The following is a 22770-nucleotide window of genomic DNA, read 5'->3' as shown; positions in this document are numbered from 1 at the left end:
TAATAGGAAACTGATTTATTTAATAAGTCAGGTAACATCACACAATATTTTATGTAGTTTTTAAGAAGAACTCTGTAGGCTCATTTGAAAAGTTCTTTGAGATACTGTTCAGTGAACAAAGCATTGCCAAGTAACTTAGATGCCTATGCTCAGAATACCTCCCCAGAGATGCTGCAATAACATTGATGTTTTACTCCATGTGTAGGACAAGAGTCTGATGAAAAAGCCTTATTTTGCATTGTATACACTTTTAAACTGCTGCATTTTTAAATTCACATACAGAATCCTTTTAGGGTAAAAAAAAAGTGGCAAAAAGAAACTTCTAGCCATAATGGTATCTTAACAATCCATATGAAGTAAGTTATGCCTACCTAGCATAATAGCTAAGTTTTCTATAAAGTAGCAATTCCTCAATTGCTTACTTTTATGATGTGTTTCTCTGGAGCATGAATAAACCAATGATACCACACATTACTGGGATACAAGCGAGGATAGTTGGCATACTGAATTGTCCCTTCCTCTACCAATACAGCCACACTCTCACAACCTGAACCTATGCAGATGTAGGGAGAATCCACATTGAATGGCAAAAGGCACTTCTTATTGTCATCTCCATTTAGAGACAGCAGAGAATGAACACCTGAAATCCTTACCTGTTCCTGAGTTCTGTACAGCAGAAAAGCAAAGTTCAAAGCCACTGCCACTGTTTTCTGCATCAGAAACAAATGTAACTATGGCCTGGTTGGTCTCCATCAGCAAGGGTGAGGGCAACATATCTCCACAGACCTTACCTTGAGAGGAAAAGAAATTGAAATAACATTACTGAAATGTAGTGCAAAGTTATACATGTTTTTTTTTCTGGTAATATCTCCCATGAGTTCTTCTTTAATCTTGCCATAATCTCTGCTTCAATGATTCTATTTCACCTATCTTCTGGCTCTCAGTTTCAAGTGAAATTCTATTCGCCCTTTAGGACCTTATTCAAGGTCCAGTTCTCTTATAAACTTTCCTGGACACTCACTGAAAACCAAGGGACCTTTCCCTGGATCAATTTAGCACATTCTGTATTCTGCAGCTTTTCCTGCTGTGTGGGATACCTTCAGTGACCTCAAGCCATAAGCTTGAGACTGATTCTCTATATGTTCAGCATGTGATATCCTGTACATACCCGACTTTAAGCAAGAATGATTGCTAGATAAATAGTAGACTTAAGTATAAAATGATTTAGTCAATAAATATTATAATCCCTAGAAAACTATCTTTTCTATGTCAAAATTTGTGAAGAGACATTTGTTTTGTCATTTATCTCATGGAGATCTAGAGATGAAGGTCTGTATCAGCTGTGGAGACCCTTAATGCTTAACACATTTCAACTAACATAGAGGTCAATTATGTTTCTATAGCTTGTAAGAGGAATCTAACAAAATTATGTGGCTGAAATGACCTATTGTGTCTTTAAATTATTAAAGAATTGTACAGTAGAGTTCAAAGTGTGTGTATGTAAACAGATATGCACAAAAATGTTAACAGTAAGAGCCAGGACTGTTGTTCAGTGGTAGAGCATTTGCCCAGCATGTATAAGGCCCTGGGTTCGCTCCCCAGCACCGCCATCTCTTAGTGGTAGGTTTGTGAATGGTTTACATGTTTTCCTTTTTGCTCATCTTTATATACCAAATTTACTAAACATATACCCACTTTTGTGATTAAAAATGAAAATATTAACCTTTCCTTGAAATGGAGGTTTTCTGGCAATTGTGATGTCAATTTTATTCAATACTGTTATTAAACTTGAAAAAGGAATGTGATATTTGGTGTCTGATTTAGAAAAACAATGAAGAAAATGATCAGATAATATGCTATTGTTTCTATTCTTACAACCTCCTGCACCCATCCCTTTTAGAAGGGCACAGTATGTAAGATAAAACAATTATCCCAGGTGCAAAAATCTCACATGAGCTATAGCATTTCTCTTTTTTAAAGTACTCTAAAATGATAAGTAACATACTAATAATCGCTCCATCACTTGATTGTAAAGATATGTAGTCATGATCACATCCAGCTTGATTTTCTATATCTAGACTTGTAAATTTTATCAGGATAATTTTATCTTCTGGTACCATTATTTTCCAGACACATAAACTGGGGTAAGAGCAGGAAAAAAAAATAAAATTAATGCAAGTTTGAAAATAAGATCTAAGTTTCATGCATTAGTTTACACTTTACCAATAGTAAAATTTAGCAGAATATTAGAATGCAAAAATCAACAAATTCCTTATATGGCAGAAATATGTTTATAACCAAATTGCTAACATTTCTCCAACAAATACATGATTACTAATTAGAAAAATGGCCAGAAACCAATGTTTAATTTTTATTTAGTTAAAAAGTGCTAGAATTTTCATCTATAAACTGAAGAAAACTTCTCATATTTTTCTAGGTCATCATTAGTCTAGTTAAAATTCATAATATTTACCTAGAAGTTGAACTATGGACAATGAATTCTCATGAATTATGGATTAACTGTGCAGCACATGTTACCTCTAACCAGCCAAATCAGGTCATACTAATTCAGTCCCCAGGGTTGTAATGTCATCTAACTCCCAAATCAGGTCAGATGTGACCTTTCACTAACATCTTTAGAAACATGTCTAAACATTTTCAAAGTAGCCTTACATAATCTATCACATAACACTTCACCTTTATTTTCCTCACATGAATTTATACTATTTAAGAAAAAAATCCCATTGAACCACAAATCTCAACTTCTTCCATATGTCACATTCATCTGAATGCAAAATTATTTGGAATCTAACATGTCAGAATGAACTTCTTTCTGAAGTGTGGCAGTCTTCATCAACAACCTTAGACGTTAATAGCCCACTGCTCTCTAGGTAATAAATGTTCAGGACTGTAGGAGCAATCGAGTTCTTTTATGCCCAATTTCTAAAAGCCAGACACTAATAATTCTTTTTGCCAAACAACTCCCTCTTAACCAGAAACTCTTCAAATTAATCTTTCTATTCAAATCCATCATTCTGAATATAGATAAAAAAATAGGTAACCTAAAATAGTATTAAAATCACTTTTTAAGAATTTCCATTTAAAAAGCAATAAGCTACCTAAAATATTATAAAGCTCGCTTATCTAAGCACTTCAATTGAAAAAGCACTGTGCATCTATCATCCTTTTTGAGACTCATTATACCCCTCTGAGAACACAGGAGAGAAATTACTCTCCCTATTTCAAATGAGAAAACTGGCATTGATACTAAAAGACTCATTGAATCTCTTATATAATGGGAGCTATAGTTCAAGTGTCACGACTTCAAAGTACCAGTACTTTCTCTTGTTTTCAAATTATTTTCTGCCTCAAAATGTCTTAGATGGAGGCCCAGCGGCCCGCCGGCATGGTAGACACATCGCCCCAATTGGAGGAGGAGCACAGCCGCCGCCCACCCCTGAAAGGGAGACTTTTCAACTATACAAGAGCAATATAAATATATAGGGGGAAAATTCAATAACACAACAGTTTCACCAAGCAGAAAGAAACACGAGCACTATGAAAAGACAAGGAAAGAAAGGACCACAAGCAATGCAGGTCAACTCAACTTTAGAAGAGGTAATAGCTGCAGCAGATGGAATGTCAGATAAAGAATTCAGGATTTACATGCTTCAGATGATCTGGAGTCTTAAGGAAGACATTAGATAGCAAAATCAGACAATGAAAGATCACTTCGACAATGAGTTACATAAACAAATCCAAGAAGCAAAAGATCAACTATATAGGAAGATAGAGGTTATAAAAAACAAACAAACAGAAATCCTAGAAATGCAGGAAGCAATTAACCAACTTAAAAACTCAAATGAGAATACTACCAGCAGAGTAGAACACTTAGAAGATAGAACATCAGACAATGAAGACAAAGTATTTCAACTTGAAAAGAACATAGACAGCTCAGCGAGACTGTTAAGAAACCATGAGCAGAACATCCAAGAAATTTGGGATAACATAAAGAGACCAAACTTAAAGAGTCATTGGGATACAGGAAGGTATAGAGGTCCAAACCAAAGGAATGAGCAATCTATTCAATGAAATAATACGAGAAAACTTCCCAGACTTGAAGAATGAGACAGAATCCCAAATCCTAGAAGCCTACAGGATGCTGAATGTGCAAATTCATAAGAGATCCACACCTAGACACATTATAATGAAGATGCCCAACATACAGAATAAGGAGAGAATTTTAAAAGCTACAAGAGAAAGGAAGCAGATTACATATAGGGGTAAACCAATCAGGATAACAGCTGATCTTTCAACACAGACTCTGAAAGCTAGAAGATCCTGGAGCAACATATTTCAAACGCTGAAAGAAAATGGGTTCCAACCAAGAATTGTGGATCCAGCGAAATTAAGCTTCAGGATGGAAGATGAAATTAAAACCTTTCACGATAAACAAAAGTTAAAAGAATTTGCAGCTAGAAAACCATCTCTTCAAAACATCCTCGGCAAAACATTACAGGAAGAGGAAATGGAAAATAACAATGAAAACCAACAGTGGGAGGTAGTACAGTAAAGGGGAAAAATAATCAAAGAGGAAAAACAAACCATGTTAAGTAACATAAATAAAAAAATATGGCTGGAAGAACAATCCATATCTCAATAATAACCCTACATGTTAGTGGCTTAAACTCACCAGTTAAGAGACACAGGCTAGTAGAATGGATCAAAAAAAAAAAAAAGATCCAACAATATGCTGCCTACAGGAGATGCATTTGATAGGAAAAGACATACATAGACTGAAGGTGAAAGGTTGGGAAAAATCATATCACTCATATGGACTTCGGAAACAAGCAGGAGTGTCCATACTCGTATCAAATAAAATAGATTTCAAGCCAAAGTTAATCAAAAGGGATAAAGAGGGACACTACATACTGCTCAAGGGAACCATACACCAACAAGACATAACAATGATAAATATATATGCTCCAAACAATGGTGCAGCTATGTTCATCAAACAAACTCTTCACAAGTTCAAGAGTCTAATAGACCACCATACAATAATTATGGGAGACTTCAACACACCTCTCTCACTACTGGACAGATCTTCCAAACAAAAGTTAAATAAAGAAACTATAGAACTCAATAATACAATTAATAACCTAGACTTAATTGACATATATAGAATATGCCACCCAACATCAAGCAGTTACACTTTTTTCTCAGCAGCACATGGATCCTTCTCAAAAATAGATCATATATTATGTCACAGGAAAATTCTTAGACATTATAAAGGAGTAGAGATAATACCATGCATCTTATCTGATCATAATGGAATGAAACTGGAAATCAACGATAAAAGAAGGAAGGAAAAATCATGCATCACTTGGAGAATGAACAATAGGTTACTGAATGATCAATGGGTTATAGAAGACATCAAGGAGGAAGTTAAAAAATTCTTAGAGATAAATGAAAACACAGACACAACATATCAGAATCTATGGGACACAATGAAAGCAGTTCTAAGAGGAAAATTCATTGCCTGGAGTTCATTCCTTAAAAAAAGAAAAAAAACCAACAAATAAATGATCTCACACTTCATCTCAAAATCCTAGAAAAAGAAGAGCAAAACAACAGCAAAAGAAGTAGAAGGCAAGAATAATTGAAATCAGAGCTGAAATTAATGAAATCGAAACAAAAGAAACAATTGAAAAAATTGACAAAACTAAAAGTTGGTTCTTTGAAAAAATAAATAAAATCGACAGACCCTTAGCCATGCTAACGAAGAGAAGAAGAGAGAGAACTCAAATTACTAGCATACGGGATGAAAAAGGCAATATCACAACAGACACTCCAGAAATACAGAAGATAATTATAAATTATTTTGAATCCTTATACTCCAATAAAATAGAAGATAGTGAAGGCATCGATAAATTTCTTAAGTCATATGATCTGCCCAGATTGAGTCAGGAGGATATAGACAACCTAAACAGACCAATATCAATCGAGGAAATAGAATAAGCCATCAAAAGACTACCAACCAAGAAAAGCCCAGGACCGGATGGGTATACAGCAGAGTTTTACAAAACCTTTAAAGAAGAACTAATACCAATACTTGTCAAGCTATTCCAGGAAATAGAGAAAGAGGGAGAACTTCCAAATTCGTTCTACGAGGCCAACATCACCCTGATTCCTAAACCAGACAAAGACACTTCAAAGAAAGAAAACTACAGACCAATATCTCTAATGAATCTAGATGCAAAAATCCTCAATAAAATTCTGGCGAATCGGATACAAAAACATATCAAAAAAATTGTGCACCATGATCAAGTAGGATTCATCCCTGGGATGCAAGGCTGGTTCAATATACGGAAATCAATAAATGTTATTCACCACATCAATAGACTTAAAGATAAGAACCATATGATCATCTCGATAGATGCAGAAAAAGCATTGAACAAAGTACAGCATCCCTTCATGTTCAAAACTCTAGAAAAACTAGGGATAACAGGAACATACCTCAATATTGTAAAAGCTATCTATGCTAAGCCTCAGGCTAGCATCATTCTGAACGGAAAAAAAATTGAAGGCATTCCCTCTAAAATCTGGAACAAGACAGGGATGCCCTCTCTCACCACTTCTGTTCAACATAGTTCTCGAAACAGTGGCCAGAGCAATTAGACAGATGAAAGAAATTAAAGGCATAAAAATAGGAAAAGAAGAACTTAAATTATCACTATTTGCAGTTGACATGATTCTATACCTAGCAGACCCAAAAGGGTCTACAAAGAAACTATTAGAGCTAATAAATGAATTCAGCAAAGTGGCAGGATATAAAATCAACAAGCATAAATCAAAGCATTCCTGTGTATCAGTGACAAATCCTCTGAAATGGAAATGAGGACAACCACTCCATTCACAATATCCTCAAAAAAAATAAAATACTTGGGAATCAACCTAACAAAAGAGGTGAAAGACTTATACAATGAAAACTACAGAACCCTAAAGAGAGAAATAGAAGAAGGTCTTAGAAGATGGAAAAATATATCCTGTTCATGGATAGGCAGAACCAACATCATCAAAATGGCGATATTACCAAAAGTTCTCTATAGGTTTAATGCATGCCAATCAAAATCCCAACGGCATTTCTTGTAGAAATAGACAAAGCAATCATGAAATTCATATGGAAAAATAAAAGACCCAGAATAGCAAAAACAACTCTAAGCAGGAAGTGTGAATCAGGCGGTATAGCGATACCAGACTTCAAACTATACTACACAGCAATAGTAACAAAAACAGCATGGTACTGGTACCAAAACAGGTGGGTGGACCAATGGTACAGAATAGAGGACACAGAAACCAATCCACAAAATTACAACTATCTTATATTTGATAAAGGGGCTAAAAACATGCAATGGAGGAAGGATAGCATCTTCAACAAATGGTGCTGGGAAAACTGGAAATCCATATGCAACAAAATAAAACTGAATCCCTTTCTCTCGCCATGCACAAAAGCTAACTCAAAATGGATCAAGGAGCTTGATATCAAATCAGAGACACGGCATCTGATACAAGAAAAAGTTGGCTACGATCTACATACTGTGGTGTCGGGCTCCAAATTCCTCAATAGGACACCCATAGCACTAGAGTTAATAACTAGAATCAAGAAATGGGACTTACTCAAACTAAAAAGTTTTTTCTCAGCAAAAGACACAATAAGAGAGGTAAATAGGGAGCCTACATCCTGGGAACAAATCTTTACTCCTCACACTTCAGATAGAGCCCTAATATCCAGAGTATACAAAGAACTCAAAAAATTAAACAATAAGAAAACAAATAACCCAATCAACAAATGGGCCAAGGACCTGAACAGACACTTCTCAGAGGAGGACATACAATCAATCAACAAGTACATGAAAAAATGGTCACCATCTCTAGCAGTCAGAGAAATGCAAATCAAAACCACCCTAAGATACCATCTCACTCCAGTAAGATTGGCAGCCATTAGGAAGTCAAACAACAACAAGTGCTGGCGAGGATGTGGGGAAAAGGGTACACTTGTACATTGCTGGTGGGACTGCAAATTGGTGCGGCCAATTTGGAAAGCAGTATGGAGATTTCTTGGAAAGCTGGGAATGGAACCACCATTTGACCCAGCTATTCCCCTTCTCAGTCTATTCCCTAAAGACCTAAAGAGAGCATACTACAGGGACACTGCTACATCGATGTTCATAGCAGCACAATTCACAATAGCAAGACTGTGGAACTAACCTAGATGCCCTTCAATAGACGAATGGATAAAAAAATGTGACATTTATACACAATGGAGTATTACTCTGCATTAAAAAATGACAAAATCATAGAATTTGCAGGGAAATGGATGGCATTAGAGCAGATTATGCTAAGTGAAGCTAGCCAATCCCTAAAAAACAAATGCCAAATGTCTTCTTTGATATAAGGAGAGTAACTAAGAACAGAGTAGGGTCAAAGAGCATGAGAAGAAGATTAACATTAAACAGGGATGAGAGGTGGGAGGGAAAGGGAGAGAGAAGGGAAATTGCATGGAAATGGAAGGAGACCCTCAGGGTTATACAAAATTACATACAAGAGGAAGTGAGGGGAAAGGGAAAAAAAACAAGGGGGAGAAATGAATTACAGTAGATGGGGTAGAGAGAAAAGAGGGGAGGCAAGGGGATGGAAGGGAGGATAGTAGAGGATAGGAAAGGCAGCAGAATACAACAGACACTAGTATGGCAATATGTAAATCAGTGGATGTGTAACCGATGTGATTCTGCAATCTGTATAAGGGGTAAAAATGGAAGTTCATAACCCACTTGAATCAAAGTGTGAAATATGATATATCAAGAACTATGTAATGTTTTGAACAACCAACAATAAAAATTTTTAAAAAATAAATAAAATAAAATAAAAAATACTTTAATGTAGAATCTACTAGTAAAAAATAAAACAATTTATTTAGAACTTAAAAAAATGTCTTATATGGAAAATAGGGTTCAAATAACATGCCAACCTTGATTTACCATCAGCAACTGCTGTATTTAGGAGGATTCTGAGGTCAAGCAAGAGAGAAATGCCAAAATCATCAATATATTCACTCAAACATCTATCAGTCATCAATTATGATCGATAGACAGTGTTCTAGGCTCTGAGAAATGCAAAGTCTGCCATGGGTATGGAGGAAAGAGGACAACCTGGGTGCCATCTCTCTGCCATTTCTGAAATTCTAGCTATCTCCTATCAGAATAAAGACAGTCTTGAAGGGAATATACAACTCCCTGCTCCTCCTCCTCCTTTTTTTTTTTTAACCATTTCCTAATTAGTGCCATTTGGAATTTACAAGACCATTTCACAATTCAATCCTGCTTAGTATGCTAGAAAAGTCACTAACTATGCAAATTGGTCTTATACCTTATTTTCTTTTTTTTTTATTGGTTGTTCAAAACATTATAAAGCTCTTGACATATCATATTTCATACATTAGATTCAAGTTGGTTATGAACTCCCAATTTTACCCCAAATACAGATTGCAGAATCACATCGGTTACACATGCACATTTTTACATAATGCCCTATTTTCAAGACACGTCTTTTCATATTTTAACATTTTGAAATCATAATGCTTCTGTGCAACAGAGTCTTAGAATTTCCCTAGGGCTGGACTGAATGTTCTTCCAGGAAGGACTTACATTGACTTCTGTCAATCACCTGGAGGTACTATCAACTCTGTACTACCAAGGTTTTCTGCTTGAGATGATTTGAACTATACTTTTGGTGGTAATTTCAACTGTGACCTTCATGAATATTAGCTAGTGATACAGATTCTCAGGGAAGATTTTTCCGCCTCCCTTTCCAGGGCCAAGGGGCACATAACTTTCCACATGGGTGGGTTTATACTTTTATAGCTATTTAGTGAAGGGATATCCTTTCATCTTCTCAATTTATATGGGCCTATCTTGGATATGGTGTTTTCTGTATTGGTGGTACATAAAACAATGTATTTTGAAAAAAAAATTTTGCCTCAGATTTATTGAAACTACAGTACAAATTCACATTGACTAACTCCTATAAACTCTCAAATATAGTCCTTACTATTTGATCTCAACTTCATTCTCTAAACTTGAAGCAACTGAAATTTTGTACAATTACTAAGACATCTGGTATCAATTCATCTTTCCTGTAGATTAACTTCTGCTGCTTTCCCAAGAAAGGATTTATTCCTCCTCCTTTCTAAACCAAACTTATTTGCTGTGTTCTCGTGAGACAAATGTTTCACATTTCTATGTTTTCTCCACTCTTACTCTCTCTTCTTCCCATAAATACAGTTATCTCTCCAAACAGAACACTTCTCTTGACCCTACTACCTAAAAACTACTTTCCTATCTTCTTCACCAGACAGTGGAAGTTCCATTCTTTCAGTAGGCCAGTTTAAAACACCAAGTTATTCACCAGGATTCTCTTCCTCTCCTCAAACCCAAACTGTGAACTCTTCATCAAATCCTGTGACACCATCAGTTGTCTTTACTTCTGTTGATACAGATCTAGTCAAAGTCATCATCTCTTATCTGGACGACTGTAGTAACTACTATTGGTTTTGATCTCTCCTGTCTACAGTTCATTTTCAACACAATAACCAAAGTGATCCTTTTAAAATATGTCAGACCATTTTCCTCTGCTCAAACCCTTCAATTGTTCTCCATCTCCGTAAAACCCAAAGTTCTTTTTAGGTCCAATAAGGCCAAAACAATCTGGCCACTGCCTTTCTCACTCAGCTCTAGTTCTCTGGTCTTGGTGCTGATCCACAAAAATACCAATTGTATTCTTGCCTCACACCTACCACTTCTCCTACCTGGAGTGTTCCTTTCCACGCTGACCATATGGTTCCTTCCCTCCCTTTTTCTAAATCTGTTTAAGTATCATTTTTATGGTCAACCACTCAAATTTTATGTACTTCAGCTCTCTCTACCATGCTTATAAAATTTTTTCTGTGCAGCATTTTCCACCTCCTACTATTACAGGTAACTTTTTTTAAGTATTTTTTTTTAATTGTAGGTGGACACAGTACCTTTATTTTATTTTTATGTGGTGCTGAGGATCAAATCCAGTGCTTCATGCATGCTAGGTGAGCGCTCTACCTCTGAGCCACCAACCCCAGCCCCAGGTAATTTTCTTTTTATGACTCCATTACCACCACCTAACTTGCCCTACACAAAGACAGTGTTTGTGTTTGGTTCACTGCTATCTTCCTAGCACTTAGAACAATGTCTGGCACACTGTAAGATTTCATAAAAACCTAATGGTTATTTGAGATAGAAAATCTTTAATAATCTCTTAAAATATGCCTTCTGATCCTACAAGTCAGCTGACTCAGCTCTCAAATTTTGAATTTCCACAGGTAATGACACTTCTCTTAACTCACTTTGACATTTTCTTGAAACTGCATTGCAGAGAGCTCTGAAATACTTGAATTGCTGTGTTTGAGAGCACGTGGACTGTCCTCTGCATGTCTCTTTCCCAATATACAAATAGCTGGCTCAAATACCCCGCTTATCAAGGACATTCATTACACCTGAGGCAGACCAAACTTCACTCTCTCAAATTAAAAAGTCCTTAATATTGGGTTAAAAATCTATCTTCTAACTTCTACCCAGAAATCCTTTGCAGTTAGTCAGTACAAGTTTGTTTTTTTTTAAAAAAAGATTCTCAGATAAACCAGGAAGTTCCTTTTTCCTCCTGTCTTCTTTGATTCAAAAATATCTCTAGTTTCTTCAACCATAACTCTTAAAACACTTTAAATTTCTTTCCTTGGGATTGGGGATACAGCTCAGTGGTAGAAAACTTGCCTAGCATGCACAAGCCCTTGGGTTCAATCTCCAACACCATACACAAAATATTGCATTTCAGTTATTATCCTTCAGATGAATTCTAGCTTATTAATGTCCCTGTTTAAAGAGGGTGCCTAGAAGTCTTGTCTGAGATTCTAATAAAATAGAATTCTCTCTTGTTCTTAGAAATCACTCTTCCAATAGTTTAAGCACAGATGGCAAAAACTTACTGGCCTCTTCTCATCTCAAGGATGACTTGGGAAAAAGTCATTTTAGACCTTTAAGCCTTTTAAATGTGGGCAGCAGTTAAGCCACATTTTCTCCATTCTTTGTGTAAAAACTTTTATGCATTTTAATTTTTAAAAAATTATTCTCCATCATTTTAGTCTCCCATGGCCTCTGGCATAAAGTCTAAACTTCCTTTGCACAGAAGTTAAGGTCTTGTATAATTAAGTCCCGACCAGCACTTCAATCCTCCTCATCTCCTGCTACCCCAGTTCCCATTCACGTGGCTCTCAGTCACACTAGGATAATCATAATCCAAACAACCCTGACCTTTCCCACCTCCTTGAAATTGCTTATACAAAATTTTCTTTACTTGAGAAGACCTCGGTCCTTGTGTCCATCTCTTGAAATCTTAGGTCTTAGAGCTACAAAGGACCTCACAGCTATAGAACCACAGCTATTCTTTAACATCTAGTTTCAATGCCACCCCTTACAACTAAGGCATTCTTTCCCATCCCACTCTGCACACACACTCCTTGCAAAACACACCCTGAAAAATCAGCCTCCATTGTTCATAGGACCAATTTATTTATGGCACACTACGAATAAGGATAAAAGCTTATTTTATCCCTTTTTTAAGTGTAGTGTAGTTTTTGTCAAGCTTTTTCTTTCTACCAGATTATAAATGCATAGAACTGTCATCTACCTTTGTATACTCTACAAAACATCATGCAATTTTAAAAATGAATTTAGGTCACTTATGAAAATGAGATACATGCAAAGAATTGATTTCTAAAGTTTAAAGACATCCTTATCCATATAGAGGAACAAGACAGGTAGGGAAAATAAAATTGAAATATACTGCCACTTATATATCATAAACTATGTTCCATTTTCTAGGTGATACTTAAAATACTACTATGATTAAAGAAATAGGCATGCCGGGATTAATCACTAAGTTTGCATAGCAATCTCACACCAGATGATTTTAATATTCGATGTTTGAACTCATCAGTTCAGGCAAGTTTTAGTCTTAACACTATTTGGGGTGATGATTTATATTAATGACTCTAAAATGCCAATTAGTAGATATTTGCCAACCAGAAAACATCAGATGAAATATATACTTCTAATATAATCAGATAAATAATTGGAGGTGCTAGACAAACTTGCCAAAATATAATCATTTAAATTAATGAATTGTGACATTATGTACAACCACAAGAGGTTCCCAATTAGAAAAAGATATACTCCATGTTTGTATAAATATATCAAAATATACTATACTGCCATGTATATCTAAAAAGAATAAAAACCTAAAAAGAATAAAATTGTCTTATTTTGTGTGAGGAGGAAAACCCAAGAATCTTTCATACTTAAGATACATACCTATTATGAGAATAGTTGTTTTCTTTGGAATAGGGGTATTGAATCTCCCCACTCTCTCCAAATAATCCTATTCCCTGAGGTTTACAATCTTTAAGAAAATGTAAAAGAAGTGGATTATTTTCTGGACAACATTTCAAAAGTGTATAGATCTCATCCTGAAGCTATACAATTTATATTAGTTACATTTAGGAAAACATGTCCTTAATGGATAAAATCTAGACATCATATTATAAACAGTATTTAATAAAATTTTTGAATCATACGTTCTTTAACAGAGTTCTTCAGATTCAAAACTTACACAATTTTCTCAAATCATGAGTCACACTGAGGCTGTCAAATTTATATTATATGAGACTAATATGGTTTTCACCTCTCTCTTCTAGAATGTCCTAGGTATCTCTTCTAGAATGTTCCAGGTAACAGTAAAGTAACACTGTACAAATACATGCAGCTTTTAGTAATGGCATTTACTCAAAATTCATTTACTCAAAATTGAGATGCAAATGTCAGGTTAACTGTTGGAAGCACTCTGTATAAAACCATTGAGGCATTTAAAGTTTAGAAATGGAAGTAAAATTCAATTATAAATATGATATGATTGCATTTGCTTTCTTCTAATGATTTCCCCCAATTCCACTTCCTATCTAGATAATTAGAACTATGCACGCCCTCTTGTCTCTGTCTTCTATCCACACCTTGGACAGAATTCAGGCCCTTTTTTACACACCTTGGACTCACTTCTGAAAGGGATTGGCCCCAGTCCAAATATATAGAGGGTAAAAGAATACCTTTATTAACAACAATTATTTCAGTGAAAATTGTGATAATGTGACTTTAAAAAATTACACATTATGGTTTCTACTTAAAACCAATGTAGAGGAGAACTTTGCTCAGAGTCAGTGGCCTATTATGTCTTTTAAGAAGATTGAAGGACAACATGGAAGCAGAAATCAACTTGATCTGATGGTTTGTAAATATGAAAGATTCAATTAATTTGATTTTTAAGATTGTAGAAGCCTAAATTTAATCCTATTTCTAAAATAGTCAGTTACGTGAGGTGGTTCTGAGAAGAGCTTGAACAAAATAGGCAATTAGAACATAAAGGAGATGAAAAACCTAGAAAGATGATCTTAAAAACGTGTTACTTAAATAAATTACTTATCACATTCTGATGTTCATTAGTGAAATTAACTGTTATTGCCCAATTTCATTGCCCTTTAAAATTCTATTGCTGTTACGAATTCTTTGTTCAGCGGTTGTTAACCTTTTTAGCTTTCTCTTCCAGGCAGTCAAAGTGGAACAATCACTACCAGGAGGGACTTGACCCTGCGGTAGGGCAGTGGACAGTGTGCAAGACACTAAAGGCAGATGAAGTGAGCGGGGAGTCCTCCCAGGCTGAGGGAGTGCTGGCCTGAAGCTGGGCCAACAAACAGCAGCACTTCAAGTCTTCAACTAGGTGGCTAACCTTGGACAGCAACAAAGGAGGGACAGACAGATGGAGGGAATGTGAGGTTTTGCTGCTTTGAATCTTGGGCCTTAAACATTTGCTTCCTTTACTAAACTGTGTTCCAGGAAGTTGTGCTCTGCAGTGCCTTGTACCATTTTCTGTGAACCTTCTGGCCTCTGAGACTCTGAGACCCTCTCCTCCTCAGCACACTTACAGCTTCACCTTTCATCCAGGTCTATCTGCACTTCACCTTTCATCACAATATTTTTTCCTTCCCAAGTAGTTAGAAAGTTCCTAGAGGACAGGTTTTGCTCTCCAGACCCGAATTTTCCTAGTCTAGATTTTAGTGTCACTGAACAAAATAAACTCTCCAAAGTATTCCTCATTTCCCCCAGTTTTCCAAGGAAAATTAACAAGGCTGAATGGGAGAAGGGGGAGAGAAGGGATCCATTTTTCGTGTTTTTAAGTGTTGTAGAGGAAACGTTTCAAATGAATCAAAGAAGAAAGAATCTGCTGAGTCTATTCTCAAGGGCAGTCTTTAAAATCTCAAATGCAAAAAGATAGCTCATAAAAATTTTATACAGGGATTCAGTTTAAGTTAAACTGATAGCTATCAATACTCAAGAATTCTGAGACAAAATATTACAGACATTGGACTAAGAATTTAAAATCAGTCATTCTTGCTTTGTACTAAAGCTTTTCTCTGATAATATCACAACATATCAAAGTAACTACTCTTGAGATAAACATGATCAGTTTTTGACTTGGAATGAAAGGAGGAAGAAAATTCACTCACCTGTGATCATGGTTTGAGTGATAAAATCCATCAACTCAAACACCTTGGAAAAAATGCCAGGTAATGCCCTTGTGTGGTAATTTTTTGGAGAAGCCGAACCTCTTTCACAACCAGCTACCCAGGAAGTTATCCCAGCCAGAGTCCAGATTCCACCAGGTCTTCTACAAGCCAGTGGGCCTCCAGTGTCTCCCTTGTGTAGGAAAGAAAGAAAACTGAAAATATTTACAAGTTAAATTATCATGTCAGTTCCACGAACATTGGCACTCATCTCAAAGAGGTAGAAGCCCAGAAGTCCACCCGTCACTCACTGTCCATCAACATTTTGATTTTGATCATCCATTTCCTCATTGTTAATTTCATCTTCTCACCCAGATTTAATATGCCAAGCCAGTACTCAATTTCTCTCTCTCTCTCTCTCTCTCTCTCTCTCTAAGAGCTACCACATACATTCCAAAAATGAGTAAAAGGAGGAGGCGGGGGCAATGTGGTTACAGTTGTATGCTTCTACTGTGCCTTGTCACCTAGAGCAGATGGGAAAGGGTAAATCCTCTTCCAAGCCCACAACATCTGTGAACAGAGCCCTGAGGGACTTTAAGAACAGAAAGCCTGGGAAGCTCAAATTTGTCCCAGGTATATAAGTAAAAGACCACAATGGCTTCCATGCTAGAGAGTAAAGAACCCAAGATTTCAGGAGTCTGTCTTCAATAACATTTCAGTACATGTTTCTTTGAGTACATGTCTCGGACAATCTTGTGTCAGATTAAACTCTCCTCAAAAGGTACAGGATTGTTAGAGTGCTTCACAGAAAAGAAAAAAAAAAAAAAAGGACTTCCTCTAGCAGTTACAGAAGGGACAGAGTACCTTCAGTCTACTTGTGATCCAGTTTAGAAAGTGGCACAACTATAAGTTTCTCGCTTCCTCTCTCCCAAACACCTGTCATACCCTTGAAAAAAAAATTCAAATTTCTTTAATGGTAAACTCCAGGGAGCTTCCCACAAGAGTTTCAGGTTGCTTTCTGAAAAAGAATAATGACTCTGATGTTCTACCTTTAAAATAAATAAATAAATAGGGAAGATAATGTACTTGGAAGACATATTTAAAACTTGACTCATGTCTTTTACAAATCAGTCCCTTTCCTCTCTAGGCACCTCAGAGATTGTGAAGTTATCATTTGTGAAGTTGTTGTTAGTCTTGGAAAGTGGCTCTCATGACATCTATTCAACTCAGTTACTAAAACTATTCATCTTTTTTCAAACATATTTTGCACTAAAGGAAAAAAATATTATAGTGTTTAATGAAATGTGAAATAAAAAATAATTCCCAGCTGGATTTATTAAAGATTATTATTTTGATTCCATTAGATTGGAAACACTGAAAATAACCCCTGCCCCAGCTCACTGTGTAGAAATGGGCACAGGAAAGAATTCTCTCAGTTCAGACCAAGCACATTTTTCAATAGAAGCCAGATGGAAAGATGAGGGGAAAAGGAACTTTGAAGTAGTAACTCCCCAAAGCAGTCATGGGGAAAGGCAGAAACCACTTTCGCCCACTTTACTAAATAACTAGCTGGTTTATACTTTGGTACCTGGCAGGCATCCTTTCCCTGCTCAGGAAAACTGGCACACAGCAGGGTCCTTCCCAGAGGAGGAAGGTTCATACTCTTCAGCACAGAATTACACATTCTGTCATCCATGATGGAAAGTTCCCCTTCTTGTAAGACATTTGAATACTCAGAATCTATAGAGAGAAAACTGACAGATTAGTCGACAACTGTCCCCTTTAAAGCAAATTAGTGAGTAGCCCTCACATTTAAAACTATCTCAAATAGATTTTAAGCCAATGTAGAAGATGCATTTTTTTGTTGTTTGTTTTTGGTGTGAATTACATTTCAAGGTCAGATATGTGATAATGGACATCATTAAGAAATTCAGATTTCAGGTTACAGGCAATTGGCTTTTCTTAACATATGCTTAAATGTTTCCCCAAGAGGAAAACTAGAGTCAATAAGGCAATGTGTCATAAAAGTCTGTTTTAAAAAAATCATAATTTTAAGCTGTATTGACATACAATTGACAAATAAGTATTATTCATATTCAAAGTATATAATGTGATGTTTTGATAAATGTATAATTGTGAGATGACATCCACAAACATGATAGCACAACTATCTTTTTTCTTATAGTGAAAATACCCAAGTTTTGTTCTCCTAGCAAATTTCAAATGTACAATAATTATTGACTATAGGCACCATATCATATGCATTAGGTCTCCATAACTTATCATATAATTGTACTCTTTGCCCAATATTTCCCCATTTCTACCATCTCCCAAGCCTCTGGAAGTGACCCTTTTGCTGTTCTTTCAGCTGCACTTTATAGAAGGTCATGATATTAAAAACAAGGAAGCTGGGGCTGGGATTGTGACTCAGTGGCAGTGGCACATGCCTCGCATGTGCGAGGCACTGGGTTCGATTCTCAGCACTGCATGTAAATGAATAAAACAAAGGTCTATTGACAACTAAAAAAATTTTAAAATTTATAAAAACAAAAATAAAAATACAAATAAAATCAAGGAAACTTACTGATTCTATTTCCTGATTACTCTTTTATCATATTCTTCTAAAAAATTTTTTTTGGTAGTTGTAGATGGACAGAATGCCTTTTTAAAAATTTTGTTTCTTTTTTCTTTTTAAATGTGGTATTAAGGATCGAATCAGTGCTTCACACATGCTAGGCAAGCTCAACCACTGAGCCACAGCCCCATTCCTACTATATTCTTCTTTATATTCTCCATACCTCCAGCTTCCTTTATCTGATGTACCTAAGCAAAATGACAGCAGCAGGAGTGATAGGAATAGGTTTTTTCCTAAGTGTGAGATGTCTATGGTGAAGACTACTAGAACTCTTCACTGGGTCAGAAATTAGGCAAGAAAACAAAAGGATGAATCATTCATGGTCAACAAAAATCACTTCTGCTTTCCCTGTGTATACAGAGACCTGGAGAAAGTAGTATGCATTTTTTGATGCCTCTTACTCTCTGTAATCTTGCCCCATCCACTGGCCATGCAAAGAATTCCTGCTTCAAATCGATCATCTCTGTGTGGAAGACAGATTGGCTGAACAGCAATTCCTGAAACAACAAAAATCACGAGGTTTGTGAATAGACAAATGACACCAACTATATTTGGAAAAGTAACATGTGCTTGATTTCATATTTTTATAAATGTCACTGTTTCCTAAATGTCACTTCATAATTATAAGAGAAGAAAATGCAGAAAAAGTAAATCAAGGAAAAAAATCTAACTCACTGTTCTGCATAACCATCATGAGCCCCGTCCCCCCAAACTACTAAAATTTCAAGTGTATACTCTCAATTCTGAAATGATATTTTCATTTAATAGTTATTGAGCACTAACATGTGGCAAGCACTCTTCCAAACTTCAATGAATGAATAGGAAAATCTTCTCCCCAACCCCTTGTGGAGTTTATACAAGGGAGGGAGGGAGGGAGGGAGGGAGAGGGAGAGAGAGAGGGAGAGAGAGAGAGGGGAGAGAGAGAGAGAGAGAGAGAGAGAGAGAGAGAGAGAGAGAGAGAGAGAGAGAGAGAAATGGGTGGGGGGAGGTACAAACAAACTATTTTAAGTGTCTGGGGAAACTCAGTAGGTGAAGGAAGAAATTTGGGGAGGACGACATGGGGGCTATAGTTTTATGAATTGTGGGCATGGCAAGTCTCATGGCGCTGGTGACATTTGAGAAAAGTCTTGAAGTTGAGGGAAGGAATTATTCAGTTCTCTGGGCAGAAAGCATTTGCTGAAGACAGTGTAGAAAGTCTCTTTTGTGAGATCTTGGCACACCTATTTGGGGAAGAATGGAGAAGCCAGGATGGCTGGAGCATATTGAGCAAAAGGAACTTTAACAGAAGATGAACACAATTAGGCTTAGATGTACAGTGGGGGGAAGGAGATATTATTGGGGAACCACTGAAGTGTTTTGAGCAGAGTGACATAATCTGATTTACATGTTTAAAAGAATTATTCCAGCTGCTGGGTTAATAATAAATATTAGGGAAGCAAAGGAATAAACCTGATACTTTAAGAGATTTTAAAAATTAACCCTGGCAAGAAATGATCACACAGCCTGGGTAAGATAGTTGAGTGAAGTGAAGAAGGCAGAAGCAACAGGATTTGGGGTGCATTAGAAAAACAAATGAGGGATGAAAGAAGAATCAAAGACAAGTCCAAAATTTTTAGCTTAAACAACGAAAAGATGGAGTTGTCACTAACCAAGATGAAAGTACCTGTGGGAAGAGTCTATGTGAGGGGATAATTAGGGTTGCTTTAAACATATTGAGATGTGGATTAGCTGTCTAGGTAGATGACCCTAACCAGTTGGTTATATACATCTCATCAATTCTAGAAGGATAATGCAATATAAAAAACCTAGATTATATTTATAATTATTCTACATTGGCATACATTATATATTCCATTTTATATTATATATTATATATTATTATACATTATATATATATATGTATGTGTGTGTGTGTTTGTATATATATATATATTTCCATGAATCCAGGAACTAGGGGTTTAAAGCTATGATCCTGGAAAAGATCACCAAGAGAATGAGGACAGACTGAGAAGAAATCCAGAGCTGAACCCTGGGGACTGCAACAATGTAAGACAAAGAGATGAGGAATCATCACATAAGACTATGAAAGGGTATAAAGGGGTGGAGGAAAACCCAGCAATTCCTCGAATATAAGGTAAGAAGATATTTCTAGTATGAGCAGCACTGATAAAAACTCTTATCAAGAAAGACAAGAATTTAGAGCGAATCTTCTAAGCTCTCAGGTAGAGATTATGGTGACAACGACAGGGGTGAAGCTGGTAGAGTGAGTCTGAGGGACTTGAACTGGCATATTTAACCTAGATGACTCTTGATAGTTTTCTATAAGAAGTGGGGTGATAATTTCCCTTGATAGATCATTCTAGCTTGATGACACCAGCTTGATGACCTTGGTCTCTATCTTCTGACTTTCATCACTCCTGTTGAGAGGTCAGCTGCAGCCTAATTGTCTCCCCTTTTTATCCCTTATTTCCCCCTCTAGATTCTTTTGAGATTCACTCTATTTTAGTGTCCTACATTTTCAGCATGACAAATCTAGATATAAAATTATTTTTAGTATCATGGTTGGACTTACTGTGCTTTATAAAACCTAAAGATACATGTCTAAGTTATGATTAACTCGCAGCCACTTTCTATTAAATTATATCCTCTCTTCTCCATAATTATTCAGTGTCAGGGATTGAACCCAGGAGTTGTTAGGGCCTAAGATGCCAAGACTGGCCTTTATCTTGAAATCCTTCTTCCTCAGCCTCCCAAGCCACTGGGATTTACAAGTGAACACCACTGTGCCCAGAATAAGGATTTGCCTCCTTTTTAAAACATTTTTTTTTTCGTACTGGGGATTGAACCCAGGGGTGTTTTTCCACTGAGTACATCCTCTGCCCTTTTTAAAATTTATTTTTATTTTGATACAGGATCTTCATAAGTTGCTTAAGTCCTCACTAAATTTCTGAGGCTGGCCTCAAACTTGTTAATCTCCTGCCTCAGCCTCTTGAGTCACTTACATTATAGGTGTGTTCCACCACATCTGATTTATTCATGCTCTTTATAAAGCTCAAATTGGATATTTACTGTATCTTTCAGTTCATCTTCTCTGTGCCTAACTTTATTTTGGATAACCATTTCAGAACTTGTAGTTCCCTATATCTAATTTCATTGGGTAGACAATACTTCTATTGAGTTTTTAATTTCAATATATTATTTTATACTTCTTTATTGGTTCCTTTCAAATCCATCCTTCCACCTAATTGTTTTTTGTTCTTCATAATTTTGATATACTTTTGCCTCTTTAAAACATGCTTGTTTTGAATGCTCCACCTCATTTTGACATCTGTAATTTTTGAAGGTCTGATTCTGGTGGTTAGTTTTTCTAACTTCATCTTTGGCTGATTTCTCTCATGTTTGTGTGTTCGTATTCATTAAAACTTTATACTGAAGCTAGAATTTGAGGCTCATGTTTTCAGAGAGAATTTACTGTTGCTTCTGCCAGAAAACCCCATAACTCACCTGGAACCATTTTAAACTAAAATCTTGGCTTGGAGGGCCTGAGCTACACAGGTAATGTCAATTCCAACCCTGAAGCTGAATAAGGGTTGGTTCATGATTGTAGATTCCTAGAACTCTATGTTTAGGGCCAAGGTTCAAACAAGTAAGATTCCACTTTCTGTGGCATTTTTCTCTCAATCCACCAAAGCATCACCTTTCAGAATGTCCAAGGTTCTTTGCAGCTACTTTCATGGCCAGGTAAACCCCTAGGATCTTAAAGATCAATTAGATGCCTAAGAACAGAAGCTTGCTTCAATGACTGGCTACTCCTCTAGATTTGTGCTCATTCATTTTGGCCACAACACTGCCTTTTCTTGCATTAAAAATAGCAAGGGTTTTAGTATTTTATTCAGAAGGTTTAATACTTGTGCTAATAGTGTGTTACATATTTAGTACCAAAAGTACCAAAATCCTTGGTTAGAACTGATGTCGAGTACAGCTTATTCAAAGATACTGCAGTACTTAGAATGCTACTGAGAAGCTGAGCATATATATCTTATGGCTGGGATTCAGATTGTACAGTAGTTAATTTTTTCATAGGCACTAGACTGAATAAAACTTTTAAAAGAGAACAAAGCTTACTTCTATTACTATTCTATTACTAGACATATATAAAAAAAATTGAACTTGTACTTAAGTTTTCCCCATTGTATTTTTGATAGTTAAAAACCTTTAAATACTTACCAAACTTGACTTTGTGTTTTAGATATAGCAGTGCAATATCAAAACTCATATATCCAAGCCTGTTGAATTCAGGGTGAATAACAATTTTTAAGACTGGAATATTCTGCTCTTGCTTTTCTTTCTGAAGTAGGTTGTATTCCCCAGCTGTCACAGTTAGATTCTTCAGTTGTTTCCTAAAACCAGAGAAAAATGTTTCAATAATTATTTCCCCCTG

General features: G+C 36.1%; 1 protein-coding gene across 1 annotated transcript in view; it reads right to left on the bottom strand.

Moving 5' to 3' along the window:
- Ovch1 (ovochymase 1) overlaps window positions 1-22770 on the bottom strand; it is a 58887-nt gene that overhangs the window by 34208 nt on the left and 1909 nt on the right. Inside the window, 9 exon segments of the mRNA XM_071609290.1 lie at window positions 423-553; window positions 654-791; window positions 2006-2139; window positions 13455-13542; window positions 14123-14242; window positions 15698-15887; window positions 17283-17434; window positions 18731-18826; window positions 22557-22729. Of these exon segments, the coding sequence (XP_071465391.1) occupies window positions 423-553; window positions 654-791; window positions 2006-2139; window positions 13455-13542; window positions 14123-14242; window positions 15698-15887; window positions 17283-17434; window positions 18731-18826; window positions 22557-22729 (1222 nt within the window).

This window comes from Marmota flaviventris, chromosome 3, assembly GCF_047511675.1.
Source record: "Marmota flaviventris isolate mMarFla1 chromosome 3, mMarFla1.hap1, whole genome shotgun sequence".
Taxonomy (NCBI): domain Eukaryota; kingdom Metazoa; phylum Chordata; class Mammalia; order Rodentia; family Sciuridae; genus Marmota; species Marmota flaviventris.
This window is presented reverse-complemented; position numbering and strand designations above follow the sequence as displayed.